This window comes from Lissotriton helveticus, chromosome 5_1, assembly GCF_964261635.1.
Source record: "Lissotriton helveticus chromosome 5_1, aLisHel1.1, whole genome shotgun sequence".
Lineage (NCBI taxonomy): Eukaryota > Metazoa > Chordata > Amphibia > Caudata > Salamandridae > Lissotriton > Lissotriton helveticus.
The window spans coordinates 739684966-739706910 of record NC_136065.1 but is presented as its reverse complement, the minus strand read 5'-3'; the positions used below and the strand labels follow the sequence as shown (position 1 = coordinate 739706910).

The following is a 21945-nucleotide window of genomic DNA, read 5'->3' as shown; positions in this document are numbered from 1 at the left end:
CATCCAGCTTAAAGGGATATGGACATACACTTACCCCTTGCTCCAACATCATGACGCCGCCTGGCTGGCGAGGGGTTTCCAGGCCAGGTCTCTCTCGCAACATTGATAACACAGGACTGAGACGCAATATGCGACAAAGAATCATATGCAGGAATACATGTACCATAAGGCACGGCGCCCATCCAGGGGCGTGTCATGAACATAAAGAAAGGTCTTTCCTGCTACTACCCTGAAAATAAGTTTGTCACCCTCTGAAGAAGAAGGCAGTCGCCTTCGAAACGCGTCAGGACATATGACGAATCAGGACATTATAACGAATCTTGCTCCTTTGTTCTCAAGCTATTCAGCAATTGGTTGCGAGAATAAAGCCTTGACCAGAAGCCCCGTGAGTGTGGATGTTGTTTTCAACACAGAAGCTTGTATATATATATATATATATATATATATATTCCAAAAGAACACACGTACCACTCTGTAACGCGAGATAGGCCACACCAACGATGCTTCTTTAACTTCTTTATTGGAGACAGAACAAGCATTACACGTTTCGCCTCCCAAGAGGCTTAATCATATGCAAATGTTCTTTGGGTGGGTTTGTTAGCTTTTATCAACGTGACTCCAAACATTGAAGAGGGACCAGTGTCCACCAGTTAGATTTAAAGCGGCAGTAGGTGTTCAGTTTCTACGCTCTTTTTTATTTATTTAACATTGACGGTGAGTACCAGCTTTATTGTTTAAGATTGTCCTTTTGAAAATGTAGTATTATATATACATATTGTATTTGTATTTAAATGGTATTAAACTGAAGGAAATTAAGAGTTTAAAATATTGTGCATACCGATCACTAATCATAATATTCTTTTAATTTCAAGCTTTTTGATCACATTGTACACTGCATCTCAGATTTCCTGGATTATATGGGAATAAAAGGCGCCCGACTTCCGCTTGGATTTACCTTTTCCTTTCCTTGCAAGCAGACAAGTTTAGATGCTGTAAGTTTATATTCTATAGTATATGTATATCTATCACTCTTTAAATGTGTTGTACTTGGGCTTTGAACAAAAATATTGTTTATTTCATCAAACAATAATTCTGCTTTAACAAAACTTGAACACAACAAATCTTGCTGGTAATATTATTATTTTTTTAATTAATGCATGATATTAAAATTACTTGTATCAGATATCATCTTTCAGTAGCAATTTACCACTTGAACCGAAAAGCATATATCAAAACATCTATTGCTTATCTACATGTACCAGCTGTCAGTTTAAATTTACACGAAAAACATATTTGGGAGTAACGCAAAAAAAAAGCCATCATGCACAATTTTGTTAATTTATTCCCACCCATCCCTCCCACCTGGAGTTGGACACACTCACTTGTCTTTAGTTTGAGAATGGATTAAGAAAAAGAAAAAGAAAGATATAAATTTGAACATAACACCTTCCCAACACTTAAGAGAGATTAGGGGCATCCTTTACCTCTCGAGCCATCTAGTCAGTGGTTCCCAAATTTTTGTGCTTTTTGATAGGGCACGTAACCCTCTTTTTTCGTAGATATCTTTTTCGAAGTTATAATTAGCCAATAGACGAGACAACCATTGGTGAAAACCTGGGGGAACTGGATCTAACCAGGCTGAAGCCAGACATAGGCGTAATTTCGCCTTACTTATAAAAAATAAAAATTCTCCCGGCTTCCCTTGTAATTCCTGGTCCACCCCAAGTCCAATCAGGGATGGAGAGAGAGAAAGATCGCTCCCAAGCACCTCTTTGAAAAAGGTTGAAATCTCTTGTTTTAAATTGCTTAGAGCGTCGTAAATCCGCCTGGAATAGTGAACACCTGGGTGATGGATTCCCTCTCCCTGTCCCACATTCCTTGATCTTTTTCAGAGTATAATAGTGTGAGAAACAGGATTTATAATACTGGGCTTGGAGCCGAGCTGGCATTAACAATCTTTGCGCTAACTCAGTTGAATAGAAAAAGAAATCTTCTGAGATGCCTATCTCTTCTTTCAACTTTATTGTTCGTGCATCCGTATCATATGGCATTAATGAATTAAAAGAATTATAAACAGCTCCTATAAAAAGTAGTGTATTTAGAGGTACTTGTAAAAATCTCTCCGATCTAATTCATACCTCTCCTTGAGATTTTCAAAAGAAGCTATACCAGTTAAAGAGTAAAAGCCACCAAGCTTGGATAGACCTTTATCCTGCCACTTTCTAACTATTGAGTCTTTAAAAATCTCCGGCAGATTGGGATTGTTATGAATTGGTGTATAATAGTTCAGACGGCCCAATCCTAGAATTTTACGAACCAACTTCATAATTCTATATCCACCGGCCAGCGTCTTAAAGCCTACCTTCTTGAAGTGGCAATCGTTCAAAAATCTCCAAGCCCTTCCCCATATGTCTTTACCCATTATAAGTTCAATAGGTGTTGGTATATCTTCTAGAGGATTAACTATTGGCTTATCAGTGATAAGAGTTACGTTACACAAAAGAGTAGTTGCCCCATAAAAAAATCTTACATTTGGTAAACGCCAACCCACCCCTTTCTTTTGGCAGAGATAGGTATGTGTAGGCTCTTCTGGGCTTTTCATATGCCCAGATAAAGCGAGAGAACAGATCTTCAATTTTCTTAAAACAGTTGGTGGGGAATTCTAACGGTATTGCCCTTAAAAATACAAAAACTTGGGGGCAAAAAACATTTTAATTATATTACATCTACCTATTATTGATAAATGTAAGTTATGCAATCTTATTAACTCAATTTTGGTTTTAGCTATCAAGGGGTCAATGTTACTATCCACGATATTTTCTATATTAGCCATAATATCTACTCCTAGGTATGTAGCCTTGTCAACCTGTCTAGTATCATTGCCCATGCTAACATTCTTGCAAATAATTAGAGTTTTAGTGCTGTTAAAAGAATATCCTGATAGTTGACCAAATCTCGCCGCCTCTGCCTCGACCTTACACATAGATGCTCCCGGGTTAAAGGTTACTAAAGCAATATTGTCGGCATAAGCCAACACTTTCGTTTCCTAGCCATAGGAAACTATGGGGCTGATGTTTGGATTAGAATTGAGCTGTCGTAAGAAAGGATCTATATAAAGTGCAAACAGAAGCGGCGAGCTTGGGCATCCCTTCCGGGTTCCTCTAGTTATAATAAATAAGTCTGTGAATACTCTATTTAAATATAATCATGCAGTAGGTTGTAAGTAGAGCATCTTAAATACCTGTATAAATCCCTGGCCTATTCCGACCCTTGCCAGGGTCTCCCATAAGAAAGGCCAGGAGACCCTGTCAAAGGCCTTTTCGGCATCAAGCAAAATAAGTGCATTTGGATCCCTCAATCGATCAAATAATTTGTAGAGCGCACTACATACCCGCAAGGGTTCCAAGGCGCTGAGGGAGGGGAGAGGGGGGGGGGGGGGTGCTGTTGCTACTGGTCGAACAGCCAGGTCTAGAGTTGTCTCCTGAAGGTTAGAAGGACTTTGGTTTGTCGTAGGATAAGGGGGAGGGTGTTCCAGGTCTTGGCGGCGCAGTGGGAGAAGGATCTGCCTCCGGCAGTGGTTCTACGGATGTGTGGGACCATAGCCAGGGAGAGGTCTGCGGAGCGGAGTTTCCTGTTGGGTACGTAGAAGGAGAGTCGACTGTTGAGGTAGGCTGGGCCGGTCTTGTGGAGTGACTTGTGTGCGTGGATCAGGAGCTTGAAGGAGATTCTTTTGTGAACAGGGAGCCAGTGCATGTCCTCAGGTGGGGGGGTGATGTGATCCCTAGAGATATTGGCGGCATGAAAGAGTGAGATAACCCTTCTGATGTGATCTGTAGTGCCCCGTCCTGGAATAAATCCATGTTGTCTGGGTGAGACTACTTTATGGATTACCCTCGCCAAGCGAACAGCTAAAATTTTAGAATAGATCTTGCTATCAGCGTTTATCAGGGTTATAGGACGATAGAAGCCAGGTTCTAGCGCTGTTTTGTTCTTTTTTAGGAAGACTTATTTTTGTTGGTGACCACAATTCAGATGCCCCCCCCCCTTATATACATGTTCAATTAGCTGATGCATACCCTTTTCAGCTCAGTCGAAAACTTCTTATAAAATTCTAGTGGAATGCTACCCAAGCCAGTAGCTTTGCCACTAGGGAGGCTATTAATACACAGTAGAGTATCAACCCACTGAGGGTACTCCTCAAGTTTTAGCTGATCTTCTTAGGATAGTTGTACAGCTGAGATTTGATTTAGATATATCTTAATATCCTTCAGGTGATCAGAGGTGGTCTTGTGATATAAATCTTAATAATACAAATAAAACACCTTCCGAATACCCTCTGGATCTGTAATTTGACCTCATGTAGGATCATTGATTGCTGCAATTGTATTCCGTGCAGCTTTTTGTCTTGCCCTAATCGTTAAGTGGTGTCCCACCTGCTCGCTACGTTCAAATGCTTCCTGTCTCCATGCAGTTAATCTATCTGATGCCTTTTTAGCTATTATCTCCATAATAGATGACTTGGCTGCCAACATTTTTGCCAGTGCGTCTGCCGGATTCCCTCCATCCTGGATCATTTTAATCAAATCTTCTTCTGCAGCAGTTAGCCGATTCTGCTTTTCACTCAGCAGTCGACATTTCTCTTTATTCAGGGAAAGTGAAAAGCTAAGTGTCTCTCCTCTTATTGCTGCTTTCAGTGTATCCCACACTACATCGATCCCTGTGCTCCCCACGTTCTCTATAAGGAATTGGGGAATCCACCGCCTCATGTATGTACAGTATTCATTATTTAGGAGTAAGGATCGTTCAAAGCTCCAGTTGGTCATACCTCTAGTTCCAGGCGCTGCCCCTCTAAGTTCAACTGTTAAGGGATTGTGGTCTGCAACTATATGAGGGGCTTTCTCTATTGAACAAGTATGAAGAATAGATTGGGATGCAAATATAAAATCTAATCTCACAAGCTTGTTGTGTGGAAAGGAATAAAATGTATATCCAGGGTCAAGGGGATGTTGTGAATGCCAGACGTCAGTGAGTCCTAGTTCGCAACATAGTGTCTTCAAAGCGCTAAATACCTTTGGTTTCCGCCCATTATAGATCCAATTTTTATCGACAGTTATATTCTTATTGGCGGGCAGATTTATATCAAAATCTCCACAGATGATTATAGATATGTGGCCAATTCATTATTCATATGATCAAAAACTACCGGATCATCTAGCGTACTTCCATATATTGTACCTATAGTGAATACGTCTCCATTCTCCCTACGACATTCTGTGAAAACCCACCTCCCATTGTGATCAGCTACTGTGCGTGTAAATTGAACCGAACAATTGGCTGAGAAAAGTATTTTGTATTGTGGCCCCTATAACTGTATATCAATGTGTATCTAATAAGTGAAGCTAGGCTTTTTAGATATGTATTTCCTGCATGCAAATGATATCAGCTTTAAGCAGCCGAAACGCTGCAGCAGTTTTCCGCCGTTTTTTTTAAGGTCACAGGTATTGATTGTTGCTATTCGTAGTTTACTCATTTCAAGCAGCGAGGTTATTCAGACTCGCATGGTCAGAACCATAGAAGAAAGAAAAACATGAAAAGAAAGCCAACACCCTGGATGCCAACCCCTTCTCCCCGCCCTGAGTCTACCCCCCTCCTCAAACCCCACCCAACACCTACCACTGAGGCTACCTGGCTCTGCAAGAGCCAGGGTGAGAGCATCTGAGCAATCAGAACCCCGTGCCTCCCCCCCCAATCCCCCACCCCCCGGTCCGACACCAATCCTTAACATTTCCTCATTGTAAGCCCGCCCTTTCATCTGTCAATGTCTTATTCAATAATATTTCTGTTATAGTATCCTGCAAAAGCCCCAACACTAAAGTAGAAGAAAAAGATCGAGCTTTGGTCCTTTCAGTTTTTTAGTCTTTAGTTTTGTTCCTTCTTGCATCAGGGATCTCACGTAGATAAGACTGGGCCTGAACTTTGGAGATAAAGCTTTGCGTGACCACCTGATATATATAACTTTTAGGCGGGCAGGATTTTGCAGATATACGGTTGCACCTAGCTGTTGCAAGGGAGTAAAGAGTTGTCTCGACCTCCATCTGCGCTCGACGGTGGCATGGGCAAAGTCAAGCGTTGTGAAAAAAGTAACACCATTGAATTCCCTTTTGCTTGCTGGCCTTGCTAGATCATAGAGTAGCTGGTGCAGAAGGAAGTTGCCGAAGTATAGTAGCATAGCACGTGGGTATTGTGCTGAAGACACCGGCCGTTTGGATGGTGTCAAAGGAAAGCGATGAGCACGTTGTATCTCCTTGTCCCAGTCCTAGGAGTGAAGTTCAGGGAAAGCGCCTTTGAGGAGCGTGATCATAAAAGCCCTCAGATCACTCCCTTCTGCTCCCTCCGGGATCCCAAGAACACGAAGATTGTTACGTCGTAGTCTATTTTCCTGCTCCTCAACTTTAAGCATTAAGTCTTTAACTATGCCTTCATGTTCGTCTCCGTGCGCCTTCAAGGTGGAAACATCCTTTTTGATCTGCTCCGTACGTATTTCAGCGGAAGCAATTCTGTCAGTGATTTCGGCACGTCCTTCCCACTTTCCATATTGTTCCTTGTAGTTTTTGCGTGGCATGGCGTGACCATCGATTAACCAGCTTGACCTTTTTTTGAAAGCTTTTAATTGAGTGTAGCACCTCTGAAAGGGTGAGCTCAATCTTGCTTTTAGAGTTTCCAGAGTTTCCATCCCCCATATCGCCCATTGCTATGTGATTACCGCCTGAGCATACAGTTGAATCAGATGGAAACATAGTTGTGAAGATGAATAGTCCCACCTGAGATCTGTTGTATTGCCTTGGTCTGAGGTCCTCCCCCCCCCCCCTTATGCCTGCTGGGTTTTTTTTATCAAAGATTTTTTCTTTTGTGCGGCAGTCTTTAATGGCATTTCTGAGTCTGAACTACTATCCCCGTCACGCCTCCTACCATCACTGGATATAGATGTGACATTTTCGGATATTTCTGCATCATCTGTTAGTGAGTGAGGTTTTCCCGTGTTATCCGGCGTTTTGGGCTGAAGGCATGCTGGCTTAGGTAGATTTCTTGCTTCGTTCTCTCCAAGGCTGGCAATCTTTTTAACAATAGTCCCAATTAAGCATGGGCGGATTTTGCGGATCCGCGGATTTGCGGACCGTGGATCCGCAAAATCGGCGGATTTTGCGGATCCGCGGATTTGGGGCGGGGCTTCCATGCGAGTGCACATGCCTCTTGTGTGTGTAAAAGGTCTGAGACCGATCAGAGCAGCAGATGAAGAGACAGAAGCTCCTGGTCACAGGAACAGCAAAGGGATTGCGCTCGTGAAAGTCAAGGATGCAAAGGCCTCTATCCAGCATCACAGCTGATTTTCGACGGTAGATTTGGGAAGAAGGCACACCTGCCCAGCCTCGATGACGAGTCACTGAATTTGAGCTTCAACTAGTTCCAGCGACCATGTGTGTGTTACTATGCAATCGCCCCGAAGGGCGCAGGGGTCCCTTGGGTGAGCTGTCCATCATAGTGGGTCAATGGCGGGAAGACGGTGCACAACGCGAGTGTGTGGGCGGGGCTTCCATGCGAGTGCACATGCCTCTTGTGTGTGTAAAAGGTCTGAGACTGATCAGAGCAGCAGATGAAGAGACAGAAGCTCCTGGTCACAGGAACAGCAAAGGGATTGCGCTCGTGAAAGTCAAGGATGCAAAGGCCTCTATCCAGCATCACAGCTGATTTTCGACAGTAGATTTGGGAAAAGAAAGCACACCAGCCTGGCCTGTTGTAACTATTTTACGATGGCGCCGGCAAGCTGCCAGCGCCATCCTAAAATAGTTGCTAAATTAGCTTCAACAGGAGGCTCTAATAGATAAAATCGAGCACCTGCTTTATTTTATCTATTAGAGCTTCCTGTTGAAGCTAACCTAGTAACTATTTTAGGATGGCGCTGGCAGCTTGCCGGCGCCATCGTAAAATAGTTAGATCAGGCCAGGCTTCAACTTTTGCCCCCGGATCCGCCGCTCGCCGATTTGCGAATTCTCGGTAAATTCGCGGGAGTTCGCGGATCGCGAATTTACCGAAAATTCGCAAAATCCGCGAGCGGAATGGATTTTGCGCTCATACTTAGTCCCAATCTCAGTTGTTGTTTTGATATCAGAATTTTGTGGATCTGCTGAGGGACCAATGATTGAATCAATGATTAGAGACTTAGAGCCACTCCCACCATCAGGGTCCATCGATACCTCTACAGCGTCGTCGGGGGAAACAACAACATCAGTTGGGGTGGTTTGGCCCTCCGGTTCGGCCCCTCCAGCTATTTCATGATTATGCGTTTTTCCTTCAATCAAGCCAAATATATTAGAGATTAGGGGCTGGGTGATGTGGACTTGGCTAGAATCCATGGGTTTGGTGTTTTTTAGTTGTTTTTTCCCCTTGTTTGACCACCCGGTCAGTCTTATCTGTGGAATTAGATCTTTCAGCTTGCTCCTGATTTTTCGCCCCCTGTCTCAGGGCGTTTCTGACAGTTTTCTGATGTCGATACAAGATGTGGCTGTGATGGTTCTGTTGAGGCAGGGGCTGGTAAGTGCATATTTTTGTGTTTCAATGATTTCACCCCTCGCCCCGTCATCCTTACTTGTTTGTTTCCTAAGTCCTGGAAACAATGTATTCTTGTTTCCCAGTTTGTGTGTAGAAATCTACTGCGCTGCTTCGGAGCCTTGTTCAAATCCATTGAAACTGACAGAAGGCTGTGGAGAGCTGATAGTTTCCTTCAGGCAACACGTCGTCGGAAGCGGCGTAGGGAATCGCCGCAGGGCAGCACAGGTCAAGGATGCTGGAACCGAGCAGCCTGCCACCCCTGGCGCTGAGGCCGATACTCCGGTAAGGTGCCTCTTGCAATACAGAGCATGCTCTGGCCCCTGCTCCAAGCGGGGACCACCGTGATCTGCAGGTAGCACGTCGTCAGAAGCGGCGTATGGAATCGCCGTAGGGCAGCACAGGTCAAGGACACTAAAACAGAGCAACATGCCGCCGCTGACGCCAATACTTCAGTAAGATGTCTCTTTGCAATACGGAGTCCGCTCTGACCCCTGCTCCGAGCGGAGGCCACCTCAATTTGCAAGTAGTGTAGCCGATCCATATATCTGGGCATTTAGCAGGTATTTGTTAATATTTCAAAAATATAACTGCAATGACATAGAGAGGGCTTTAGTATTTTTCTGAAGTCTGACCAGGGGAGCTGAGCTATGCGGCTGTTACTCAGACGCCATCTTGCCTCAAATCTTGCTGGTAATAAGCGTGCTGTGTAATGAAGAACATAAGTGCAGAGCCAGACTACAGAATAATGTGTTTTTAAAATTATTTTTTAGGTATGTCATTGTAGTGGATATCTCTATTCAAAATCAGGTGTTTTACCTTGGTATCCCAGCCTAAAAGATATTGTAATGGAGAAATACTTTTTTTACCGAAATAAAATGTAGTTCTATACTAAATAAATACAATATTAACTACTATTCCATTTGAGTTATAGCAACCAATCGTATTTAAAACACCTAGAATCTGCAGAAGTAGAATAAGCAAATACAAGTTCATATTTTTTTATATTTTACCATCTGATTTCCCAATTAAAGGCTTTTCTCTAACCTGTTTTTAAGTTCAGCATTTATCTTTTTTACGTCATTTTTATCTTGCTGTAAAGTAAAACAATGTACACTTTCATATTCCAGCTTTGCTGATGCAGTACATAAAATACTGAACTTCTTTTCCTTGTCCCTTTTATGTCATTCTTATTTTAGTGTTTAAAGGTAGACTTTGAAAAAGAAAACAACCTATGTAAGAAAAGGTAAACACGTGTCAACAAGAGTAAGATTGATGTGAAGTGTTTGAGTCACAAGTCTGGCAGATGTGTAATAACACAAACATAGAAGCATAGGCTATGCATTGATTCACAGGAATCACAAGGAGATGATGGACGGAGCGCTGAAAGTTTTCAGACACTCCCCCCAGTCATAGATCTGGGTTGAATCCATCATCATTCTTTAGCTCACTTCGCCACCCCAGTTCCGACCCAGCCATATGCACATCAGTTTTGACCCTGTTCCTTGTGGGAACAGTCCAGCCCAAACTGCTAAGCCAGATCTTCCCTGGACCAGAAACAAGCATCCTGGGACTGGTTTTGCGGTAACACCCTTTATCAGCCTGGCTTGTTTGAATCCAGTGGCAAAGTGAGCAAGGGACCCACGCCTGGGCATACCCTGCCAACTTAGGGCGAACAAAGCAAACACAAAGAGATGATGGACAGAGCAATTAAAATTTTCATACACTCACCCCCAGTCACAGATCTGGGTTGAATCCATCATCGTTCTTTAGCTCACTTCGCCAACGTAGTTCAGACCCAGCCATATATGAAAATCAGTCTTCACCCTGTTCCTTGTGGGAACAGTTCAGCCCGAACTTCCAAGCCAGGTCTTCCCTGGACCGCAAACAAGCATCCTGGGACCCGTTTCGGGGTAACCCCCTCATCAGCCAGGCTAGCTTGAATCCAATGACAAAATGAGCAAGGGACCCACGTCTAGATGGCAATTCAGGCTTTTGTTTTACTACCTCTATTTGCGTCTTCTGAAGAAACAGAGATATAGACTATGTAAGGGAACAAGTGGACACAGGAATGAGAACACTATAACAGACAGACAGGAATGAGCAGATTATGTGACAGGCAGCACTGACCTGACATGATTTCATGAACACCATATTAAGATTAATGCACACTGGGGGGGGATGAAGACCCATGTAATCAGAGAGGGGATGCTCAGAGACTGGGAAACTGAACACCTCACTGAAATAGGAATATGTAGAATCTGGAACTTGTATGGCTGGACAACGAATTAACAGGTAGGAGAACAAAAAGTTCATTCACACTGAGACAGATAGCATACTGATCCAGAAACAGGAAACAGGAAAACACTCACACTAAGACAGAGTGAGTTCAGATACTAGAACAGGTAAAGCATTAACACTGTTTCAAGTGGATAGGAGCACTTGTGATGACAGTCAGACAGAAACATGCATAGGAGACACGTACATAGACCAATAATTTGGTTCATAAGTTGATACCACCTGTGAGAAGTTGACCTGGTATATGGTGTTCACTATTCTAGTGAGCACCTTGCACCAGTCCAAACAACCCTTATGGTGATGGTTGTAAAGTCAACCTTATAGGCCAGCTATCCTAGTGGTAGCATGGACAAAGCAGTCTTAGGCTAATACTTCAGAGAGCATGTGAAGCCACTAGTTTTACCAATTACAATCCCTTGAATACCAAATGAAAGGACACCACACAAGGTATATATCAAATATATATGTATTTATTACTAACACAACCCCTCTGCACTCTTTATGAGGTCAGAGTTCGAGATACAGCATAAGTTACTCAATAAGCATACTATAAATTGCACAAATACAATTCTGCCCTAGGGGCCTCACGAACCATATACTAAAGAAGTGGTATAAGAACCACTTCAGGAAAGGTGAGTAGGCCTAGGGCCTAGGAAATCGCTAGGGCTACGCTGATCAACCAAAGGAATGGAAGTAGGAGACCCACAGGATGCGTGTGCAGTGTCTAAACCCACACACGAGTTACCATAGAGAATCAATGGGAACGTAAAAGTTACAAAGTAGTTGATTTCGGACACTTCCGGGTGGACTACGGGAAAACCCTGTTAATCTAGGACACTTGGATAGTTATTACCCACGGGAGCACCGGAGTACTCGAGTTACCTCACCCAGGGAAGCTGGGTGCATAGGTGTTCTTTCGTGTCGGGTTTAGTCGATCAATCTTATGGAGAGCTGCAAGAAAGTGCTGCAAGCAACCAGGAGGAAGATGTCCGGATGGATCCAAGGGTGGATCGGAGCAGTGAAGAACCTGAAAGCAGAGGGGACAGAGTCTGGGTCACTAGCCAGTGACCAGGAAGGAACCAGGCTGGAACCAGGCTATGTCGAGATGCAATCAGGTGAGGATATGAAGCTTGTCTCTGCAGCCACGTGGACCAGGAGGCGTCGACGATGACCAGGAGCTGGATACGGACTGTCCCACGAAGGATCTAGCGTTTGTCGGTGTCGGTATCCGGATTGGACACAACAAGCCTTGGGAAAGGCAACCCACGCAGGAAACTGAAGATTGGCTTCTGTTCAGACCAGCAAGGTCTGGGGAGCTTCCCCTTTACAGGAAAGCAGGAGCAAGCCCAGAGCAACCAGGCAAGCGGTGTTGTTTAAAAAGGATGTCTTCGGGAAGCCACTAGCCAAAGGGCTAGCAACCGCGAAGACGCGTCGAGAAGAAATGCAGGCACAGGCCCCACGCGGCACTCGTGGAGTGTGGAGGGCTGAGCTTCGGTGCACTTACTGCTCGGGGTTGGGGCTTCTCAATCCCCAATGCACAACTTCGAGGACGCATCAGAAGCTGCACAAGTAGCACAAAGCAGGTACTGCAGGATATCCGGTCCCATGTCTCTCTTGTCCGCCACGGGTCTTAGCTTTGCTGTGGATGTGGGTCGGAGTCAGAGAAGTCTGGAAGTCCAGAGGCTGCGTCGACAAAGCAAACCGGCAAGTTACTGTTGGTGCCTGTTTACACAGGGTGGTCACTCCTTGACCGCAAGGGAGATGTCTTCAGTCTTCCAGTCGATATGGAACGTCGAAGGTCCAAGAGTTTGTGTCAGATAAATCTAAAGTCTCTAGACTCAGCTCCTATCTTTATACCAAATTAAGGGGCTGGATTACCTGCTAGGTCCCTCGTGTAGGTGGAACCTGGGAAGGGGGTGGTTACACCTCTTTCCCTTTGTCAGTTTCGCGCCAGAGCTGGGGCTGGAGTGCCCCAGCAACTGGTTTAAACCGGGCTATGCGTGGAGCACCTTGAGTGCCCCAGGCAGTGTCTCATTTCTTTCAACCCACCCTGCCCCAATACACTAAAGTCTGTCTGGGGAGGTGTTAGCACCTCCCAAGGCAGGAAACCTATTGTCCAGGCCTCCCCTGCCGGAGTTTCGTCCAGCAGCAGGAGGTCAGACTCGTGTCTGTGGCAGCAGCATCCATTTTGTGGTGCTGAGGCTCTGTTTAACTTTAACCGGGTAAAGTAGAACTTACATGTCTTCTCCCTCTGGAAGGGTGGAATGCTACGCCCGCCGCCGGGGGGGGGGTAGTATTCCAAAGCGTATGACCCCTTACAGGACATGTTTTGATAAAGCCAAAGCAAAGTTAGCTATAACCGCGAGGATTATAATGCACTTAAGAGTATATGGTATGGCTATATCATAGAACAGCTATAATGACATGGTTCCGAAAGCTGCAGACAGGCTCAGCTCATGCTAAAGCACCATCTCACATAAAACCAAGCAGTCTGCCTCCAGGATTGTTAAGGCCTGCCATAGGAGTGACTTATAGGTACATATGTGTCTATATATAAGGGTAGATATAGGAATACTATATCTAAGCAAGGGGTGATTACACAACCTTGCCGAAGCTGAGTGATCAGCCTGTGGTGTCAGTTTGGATGGCCAGCCAGGGGTGGCATAATACATGCTGCAGCCCCTGGTAGGCCTTGGATGCACCTATGCCCTGGGTACCTATGGTACACTATACAGGGGCTCACAAGGTAACCCAATCCCAATTAGGTATGTACCTAAAGTACATGGAGTCCATTTTACAGAGAGAGCAGATAGCCTGGCGCCCTGAATAGCAGGATCCCAGGCAAACCAAGTCAAAAACCAGCTAAACACTAGGCAAAAAGTTGGGGTAACCATATAGTCAGATATCCACCTTCCTACACCACCTATGCAACAGGTAGGCATACAGATGTGCACACATTTGAATAGAGAGACACAATATCACATACAGGGACACCGATACACACACACTCTAATGAAGTCTGGTGGAAGGTCAGGTGACGGATCCCAAATCACTGAGGCCCTCACAACCAGCACAGAACAAGCTTCATGTTGAGGACAGCAAATATGCCTGTAACGGAAACAAAAATCCCATTGACCACATAGGTTCTATGGAAAATTGCAAGGCAAGACATGATTGATCCTACAAATCCCTCATCATTGAGAATACCCACAATACGTAAACAACAGTTTGCATACTGAGGAAGGAGAGACTGCCAATGATGACATTTCACTTCTCTGGTGTGTACCATAATTTGAAACTTGAATTGTGAAAAATGGGGATCCATCCTGCAATATGAGTTGTGGCTTTAACACTAACTTTGTAATTAGATTCACAAGAGAGTCATCACCTGTAAATATTGTGAATAGAGGACTAGAGGTATGAATCACTGATGAACCAAAAAGACTTCTAGTGCTTCATTCTTTTTCTACGTCAGTACTACGGAAGATCACAGCTATCGAAGATGACGGTCAAAAGTAGACAACCAAAGACAGTGATGCTGGAGTCTGTAGTGAAATGAGAGTTTGAGGCTCTGCGTCAGAAACAGCGGATAGAATTGGCATAGATGGATAGCCAGATTCTGATAAAGTGAACAATAGAAATACAGGTAAGCGCAATAAGGACTTGTCAAGGGGCAGGGGTGGTGATGGCAGTACTGGTGAGTAGAATGATTCTTGATCAGTCTTAGAAATTGGGCTGCAGCAACCAATGGGAGGGGCAGTGGTGAGCCGTAAGCACAGACATGAAGATCAGGCAGTTGCAGTGCTACACATGGATTGTAATGAGTATCTGAAAGAGACACGTTAGTGATAGATTCCTTACCTTAGAATATCCCCAGGCGTCCGACTGGATCCGGAAACCTTTGCGTAGCAATACCCCTGCGCGCCGGTAGGCGTCGTCCGCGTCCGTCGTTCCGCGTTGTTAGCGCCGGAATGACGTCGCCGGAGTACTTAGACGCCGCTGACGTCAGTTTTTCTTTTTTCCGCGCCAGCTAGCCCAGATCCAGAGAAGCTCTACCTCTTAGTCACTTTTTTACTAAACTTTTTTGATCTGTTTTTTCTCGAGTCACTACGACTCCTACGGTGCCGGTAGGGATGCCCGGGTTCAAACCCTCTTCCAAGTGTGGCCGCATGATGTCGGTTACCGACCCCCATCGCCGCTGTCTTCAGTGTCTAGGCCACGACCATGACGACCGAACCTGCTCCGACTGCTGGGCCCTGACGTCTAAGGCTAGGCGGGAGCGGTCCCGCAAGCGGCTTGAGCTCCGGCAGTCGGCCCCGCGCCGTTCGAGGTCCCAGGCCCACAGGAGGTCGAGGGACCGGTCGCGGGGTCGGAGCCCTCGTAGCTCCGGGAGTCGGCATCGGTCTTCGGGATCCAGGTCCTCAGGTAAGAGGCATGAGAGGTCGGAAAGGCGTCATCGTTCTTCCGACCCACCCGAGCTCGCGCGATGCGGCTGTGGGTTCAGGTGACACCACCTACGCGGCTCCGACGGAGTCACGGGCGTCGCCACCTTCCCCATACCTTCCGGTCCCAGGGCACGGTGCGATGCCAGAGGAGGTCGAGCGGCCATGAGGTCTCCTTTCTCCGCCGGGCTCCGTGGCGCCTTCGGGCCCAGCGGTCCCGGCTGGAAGGCCTAGCGGGTCGGGCGCTTCGGCTCCGACACCGTCGGGTGCTTCGGTCCCGGCGCCGCCTGCGACTTCAGTCCCGGCGCCGCAGGCCCTCACTGGATCCGGTTCCGGATCCGGGTCGTCGCCGGTCGACCTCACTGGTGCCGGCCCCTAGGGTGTCGCCCCCGGCGACGCCGTCCCCAATCCTACCCTTGATTCGGTTCTGGCGCCGCTCTCGACGTCTTATGGAGACTTTTACTTCCACGAACCGACCCCATCCGTTGAACCTGAATTTCAGGTGATGGGTGACGAGGGTTATTGGGAGGGGTCTGTGGACCCTCTGGCACAGGAGTGCCAGTCTCAACAGGACTGGACATATGAGCTTGGGGATGCCAGTGGACTGGACACTTCGCCAGACAATGGTTTTGTCTCCCCTCCAACCGTGGCTACGGAGGAGGGGGCTGCCTACAGTGTAGTGTTGACGCGGGCGGCCAAGGCATTGGGCCTAGAGCTCCCCGTCGCGGCCGTGAGTACTAACCTCCTCACTGAGGTCCTTAAACCGCAGTCAAGCTCGACTGAGCCTCTGCTGCTGTTTAATGAGGGCTTGTGTGACGTTCTTTTGGGCACTTGGTCCAAGCCCGCTACAGGTCAGCCTGTAGATAGGAACGTGGCGAAACGCTACCGCCCGGCTCTGGGCGACCCTTGCTTCTTGTCCACCCACCCCACCCCCGAGAGCCTGGTTATCCAGGCCTCTACTTCCCATACCTCATTCCCGAAGGCTCCGCCCGATCGGGAATCCAAGAGGTACGAACAATTCGGTAAGAAGGTGTTCTCGTCCCTGAATTTGGGACTGCGGTCAGTCAATACCGCATGCCTCTTGGGCCGCTACACCCACACTTTGTGGGACACGGTCGCGGACGTGCTGCCACAATGTCCGGAGGAGGCCCGGACTAAACTCGCCCAAGCCCTTGTGGAGGGTCGAGATGCGGCACGCTATTCCATCCGGTGTGGGCTGGATACCACGGACTCAGTGGGCAGAGCGATTGCAACGACGGTGGCGGTTCGACGCCACGCCTGGTTGAGGACCGCCAATTTTTCGGCTGATGTCCAGGCCACCTTTCTGGACATGCCGTTTGATGGCCGTCGCCTCTTTGGCGACAAGGCTGACCATGCGCTTGAGCGTTTTAAGGACTCCAGGGCTACGGCCAAGTCCTTGGGCCTCTCGGCCCCACGCCTGCAAACGGGTGCCTTTCGTGGCCACGGAAGGGGCGCCCCCACATGTGCTGCCAGCCACGCACCGCAGACTAATACACAGCGCGGTGGCGGCCGTGGAAACCACTGTGGCGGCGGTCGGGGACAACGGCGAGGCCAGTCCACACCTCCCCCTGCAGCATCCACCTCAAAACCCTCCTAGTCCGTGCTTTCAGGCCCATGTGACGCCAGTGGGGGGCAGGGTTCGCCATCACCACTTCCACTGGCGCACTGTCACGTCGGACATGTGGGTGCTGCAAATCGTCCGAAGGGGCTACTCCCTCCCCTTCGAGGCGACCCCTCCAGCCATGCCACCTCAATACCACCGCGTGTCGGGGGATCACTTGAATCTTCTACAAGAGGAAGTTACGGCCCTCTTGGCCAAGGGGGCCTTCAAGCGCGTACTGGGCCAGAAGTAGGGTGTGGTTGTTACTCCCACTACTTTCTGGTACCCAAGAAGGGAAAAGGGGGCCTACGCCCTATCTTGGACCTACGGAATGTCAACGGCTTTCTCCGGAATGAGAAGTTCAAGATGCTGACATTGGCTCAGGTCTTAGCTGCCCTAGACCCTGGAGACTGGATGGTAGCGTTGGACTTGCAGGACGCTTATTTTCACATCCCCGTCCTGCCGGCCCACCGGCGTTACCTGCGGTTCACGGTAGGCCATGAGCACTTTCAGTTTACCGTGCTCCCCTTCGGCCTTACCAGCGCCCCACGGGTGTTCACGAAAGTGATGGCGGTGGTCGCAGCTTATCTGCGCAGGTTAGTGGTTTCAGTCTGCCCCTACCTCGACGACTGGTTGTTGAAGGCGGGCTCGCCCCGGACAGTCGTCAGCCACCTCCAGACTACGGCCGACCTCCTGCACCTGCTGGGGTTCTCCATCAACGTGCCGAAGTCACACCTGTGTCCCTCTTTAGAAGCTCCTCTTCAACGGAGCGGTTCTAGACTCGGCGCAGTTTCGGGTTTATCCTCCTGAACAGCGGGTTCGGGATATTCAGGCTCTGATTCCGATCTTTCAGCCTTTATCCTGAGTCTCGTTCAGGTTGACGCTGCGGCTTCTGGGGCTGATGGCCTCCTGCATCCTTCTGGTGCATCACGCCCGGTGGCGGATGCGGGCTCTGCAGTGGGACCTGAAGTTTCAGTAGGCCCAGCATCAGGGCAACTTGTCCGACCATGTCTTGATCTCGGAGGGCATTGCAAGACAGTTGCAGTGGTGGCTCACGGACCGCGATTGGGTCAGCGGCAGATCCCTCTCCCTACCCCAACCGGAGCACGTAGTTGTGACGGACACGTCCCTCCAGGGCTGGGGGTGCCACATGGGAGAGGCGGAGATCAGAGGCCTCTGGTCTCCGGCAGAGTCCCAGCTCCACATCAACCTTCTGGAGCTGCGGGCGATCCGTCTTGCACTGAAGGCATTCCTCCCCTCTGTCCGGGGGAGTGTAGTGCAGGTGTTCACGGACAACACCACCGCCATGTGGTACTGTAACAAACAGGGCGGGGTGGGGTCGTGGACCCTATGCCAGGAGGCTCTGCGCCTCTGGCAGTGGTTGGAACATCAGGGCGTGACCCTGGTGGTTCAACACCCGGCAGGTTCTCTGAACGCCAGGGCGGTCCATTTGTTGAAGTAGCTTTCTTTTGTGTGCCTTTGATCTTTTTTTTTTTTTTTTCAAATGACAAGACATATTTTATTAAAATAGGGTAAGCCAAGACACAGTTTATATATAGATATATTTAGCTGCTAGGTTGAAACTGTTATCTTTATTTGCAGCGAGGAGCTTTATATCTACTATTTTAGGCTACATGAGACAACTTATGATGATTTGTGTATCGCAATCGGACAGTTTGCAAAAACTGCAATAGAAGTATCCAAGATGTGAGGGTTTTCTACAAATGACACCCTAAATTTATTGTAAACTGTGGGTTTTATGGGACCAGATAAAGTAACTTCAACAAGAATAATGTGAAGAACATTTGGTTGAAATGAAAGAAAACTAGCTGTAGTGAAGTGTGGATATGGCATGATTTGGGACTCACCTTAATTATCAAAACTATGCCCTAGCTGTCTCAGCTCTTCCCTCGTACAGTTTAATCCCAGTCAAACAATACACTCAGCAGCTTCCTTGAGTAAATGCTGCCATGCATAATACAGTTGTATACATACACATGCGTATCTCCTTGCTCCCCTGTTGATTTGGTCTGTCTCTGTCTGCACTACAAAGATATCAATATATTTCTAGAGACTAAACTCCTGTTCTTATGAGATATTTGTTTGTTCACTGTTATTTCTTTGTTGTTGAGCGACTGCCACTCTGTGCTTAAGTTCCTCACATGCATGCTATGTCAAGATCTTAAATAATAAATGTCACGTGATGTGCCATCTGTGTATAAGAATGAACTAACTAGATGTGCAGTATTCCAGCACTCACACTTAACGTTTCAAAATCTGTGCCTCCGAATGTAATGGCGCTGTGTGTGTGTGTGTGTGTCAGCTCCCTGAGAAACATTCCAGCCTTTTGTGGGTTCACCTGGCATCATTTACAAAAGATCTGTATTCCCCAAGAATAAAAAACACTCTGTGCACTGAACTGAAACGGACATGATTAAAGCACGGCGAGGATACCGTTAGAATGCATGCTTTCTGAAAAGGTGCTCACCGGGTGACGAAAACCGTGCAGTGTGAATGGGGCCGGCAGGGATGAGATAAAATAATTCCACCTTCCTGCTAAAATGCTGACCAAACAAGAACATGCAACCACTACTCCCAACAGAAACAAGCATGACTAGTGTTTGTAAGCGTCATGCTGTTGCCTTTGATCTTTTTGTGCCTATATATATAGAAAAAAAGTTCTGTTAAAAAAGCTGTTTGAAACTACAATAGTCTGGGACCATTGTTTTTCTGTACCATATGATACCCAGGTCCCTTTGACTCTATAGGGTTACCTCATTTTTGATAATGGCAAGAGAGAGAGAGAGCACAACTACAAGCTGCCCTGTGTACTTTCCACGCAGAATAGCTCACAATAATACACATAATAGGCACAAAACCAAGAAAAAGGACAATATGTTACTTAATTTTGCGGGCGGGGACCCACATCCCGCACCCGAGAGCACACGCAGGACCCATTGCCAGTCACCTACATCAGACGGGACCCACAGCTTCTGTGACCGCTCTCCCTCCGCTGCAGCACCTTCACCATCCTTGTTGCTGCCGCCTAGTGGGGGAGAGCGAGGGGGCCTCAGAAGAACTACAAACCCCAAGAGCCCCTGCGACAGGAAGTCGCCCCACAGGAGATTGCGCCAGGCGGCGCATTTAAATCGCGCACGAATCCCGGTGGAGCGGGGACCCACATCCAGCACCCGAGAGCACACACAGGACCCATTGCCAGTCACCTACATCAGGCGGGACCCCCAGCTTCTGTGACCGCTCTCCCTCCGCTGCAGCACCTTCACCATCCTCGTTGCTGCCGCCGAGTGGGGGAGAGCGAGGGGGCCTCAGAAGAACTACAAACCCCAAGAACCCCTGCGACAGTAAGTTCCCCCACAGGAGATTGCGCCAGGCGGCGCATTTAAATCGCGCACTAATCGCCGCGTCGCGGGACGCCGGGCGAAGCCCGGGCAAAGGGCGGGCCCTCTATGGCCGGATAAGGCCGGGCTGGGCCACCCCACTAACGTTCAGTCAGAGGCCACACGACCCGGCACATACAAAGGTACTGTCTCCCAATCCCTATACCCTGTTTTTATTTTCTGCAATATTTACCTCGTGAGCTTGGCAGTGACCGCTACTGCATAGGGGGTTACTAGTCAACAACTAAAGAGGCCTATATTGCCCAAGTATGAGGAAAGGGGCCAAGACGAGTAGGATGCCCACTTTAAGGTCCAACACAAGACAGAATGGTGACACATCACAGCCAGTACCAACCCTAACAGCAATTGACAAGATGCTGCAGCAAACTATAGGGGCAGTGGCATCCGCTATTGTTAATACTGAAAGACGGCTTTCAATAGCATCAACAATATCGATCCAGAACTCAGAGGATGGCCCTGTGATGGTAATTCCAGACGAACCAGACACTAGCTTTTCTCGAACCTCTTCATTTGTAGAGTTACCGTGTGCACAGGCAGTCACAAATACACCTAGAGACCTACAGATACATCATTCAGATGTGTCCCCCTCCCCTAATATAGAAAAGCCGCATCCAGGCAATTCTAGTATTGGTAAGAGGAAAGATACCTATGGAAAAAAGCCCAAAAAAAAGGGTGGGGTCCACCACAAAACTAACCATAATTTGGTGACACCAATAGCAAATACAGTGCCCGGCATACCCTGTTGGATAGCTAATATGGTAGCAGACCTTAAAGCAGGCTTGGAAGAGTCTATCATTACCCACATTAAACCGCTGATATCAAAAAATGATAGACTCACTTCGTTAATAAATAATAGAGGGACTGGACCAGCCAAGCCAGCGACCACCCCAGCCCCACAGGTCCAGACAACGGGAAGACCAAACACACGTACTGCCTTGGAAAATGTGTATGGTAGTTAAAGACACTAACCCGCCCAAACAAAATAATAGCGCAGTGCCTCAAGTACTTACCAACCCTAAACCAACAGTTGCTGCACAATCTTGTCCAAGCGCAAATACTTCGCAGCCACAAGCAAGCCAAGGACAAGGAAACAACAGTTTGATTGCACGTAAAGTCACTACAGGCATTACTCAGGAGAAGAGTACTAACCCAGCAAAGAATAGCCTCCCTAAAAAACCAGAAGTGAAAAAAGGCCCAACACGCTTCCATACAATTAATTTACCACCGCAGGCACTACCCTATGTAGTAGTTTTAACTGGGGTTCCCCCGCTGAAGGAGGGCAAAAAAGAAAATGACATAGAGCTAAAAAACAAATGCTCACAATGGCTAAGAATAAATAAACCCTTACCGCCTCACATTTTCGGGGAAATACTCTCTGTGAGAAGAGGGGAATGGATAGGGAAGGGAATAAAAACCATAGCTGAAGACATTATAGCTATAAAGTTTAGGGACACCTCAGTAGTGAACCACATTTGTAAGGTCCCAATGCATGGTTCAACCTCCAACATCTACCCATTACATCTATCATATTTTTATCCCTCAGTACCCGAGAGACCATTAT

General features: G+C 47.4%; 1 protein-coding gene across 3 annotated transcripts in view; it reads left to right on the top strand.

Annotated features, from left to right (window-relative positions):
* Window positions 1-21945, top strand: part of LOC144754887 (hexokinase-1) — a 1510469-nt gene that overhangs the window by 1104649 nt on the left and 383875 nt on the right. For all 3 annotated transcript variants that reach the window (XM_078643208.1, XM_078643209.1, XM_078643210.1), the window contains one exon: window positions 873-992. In XM_078643208.1, coding sequence (XP_078499334.1) covers window positions 873-992 — 120 coding nt within the window. The remainder of the gene's footprint in view (window positions 1-872; window positions 993-21945) is intronic.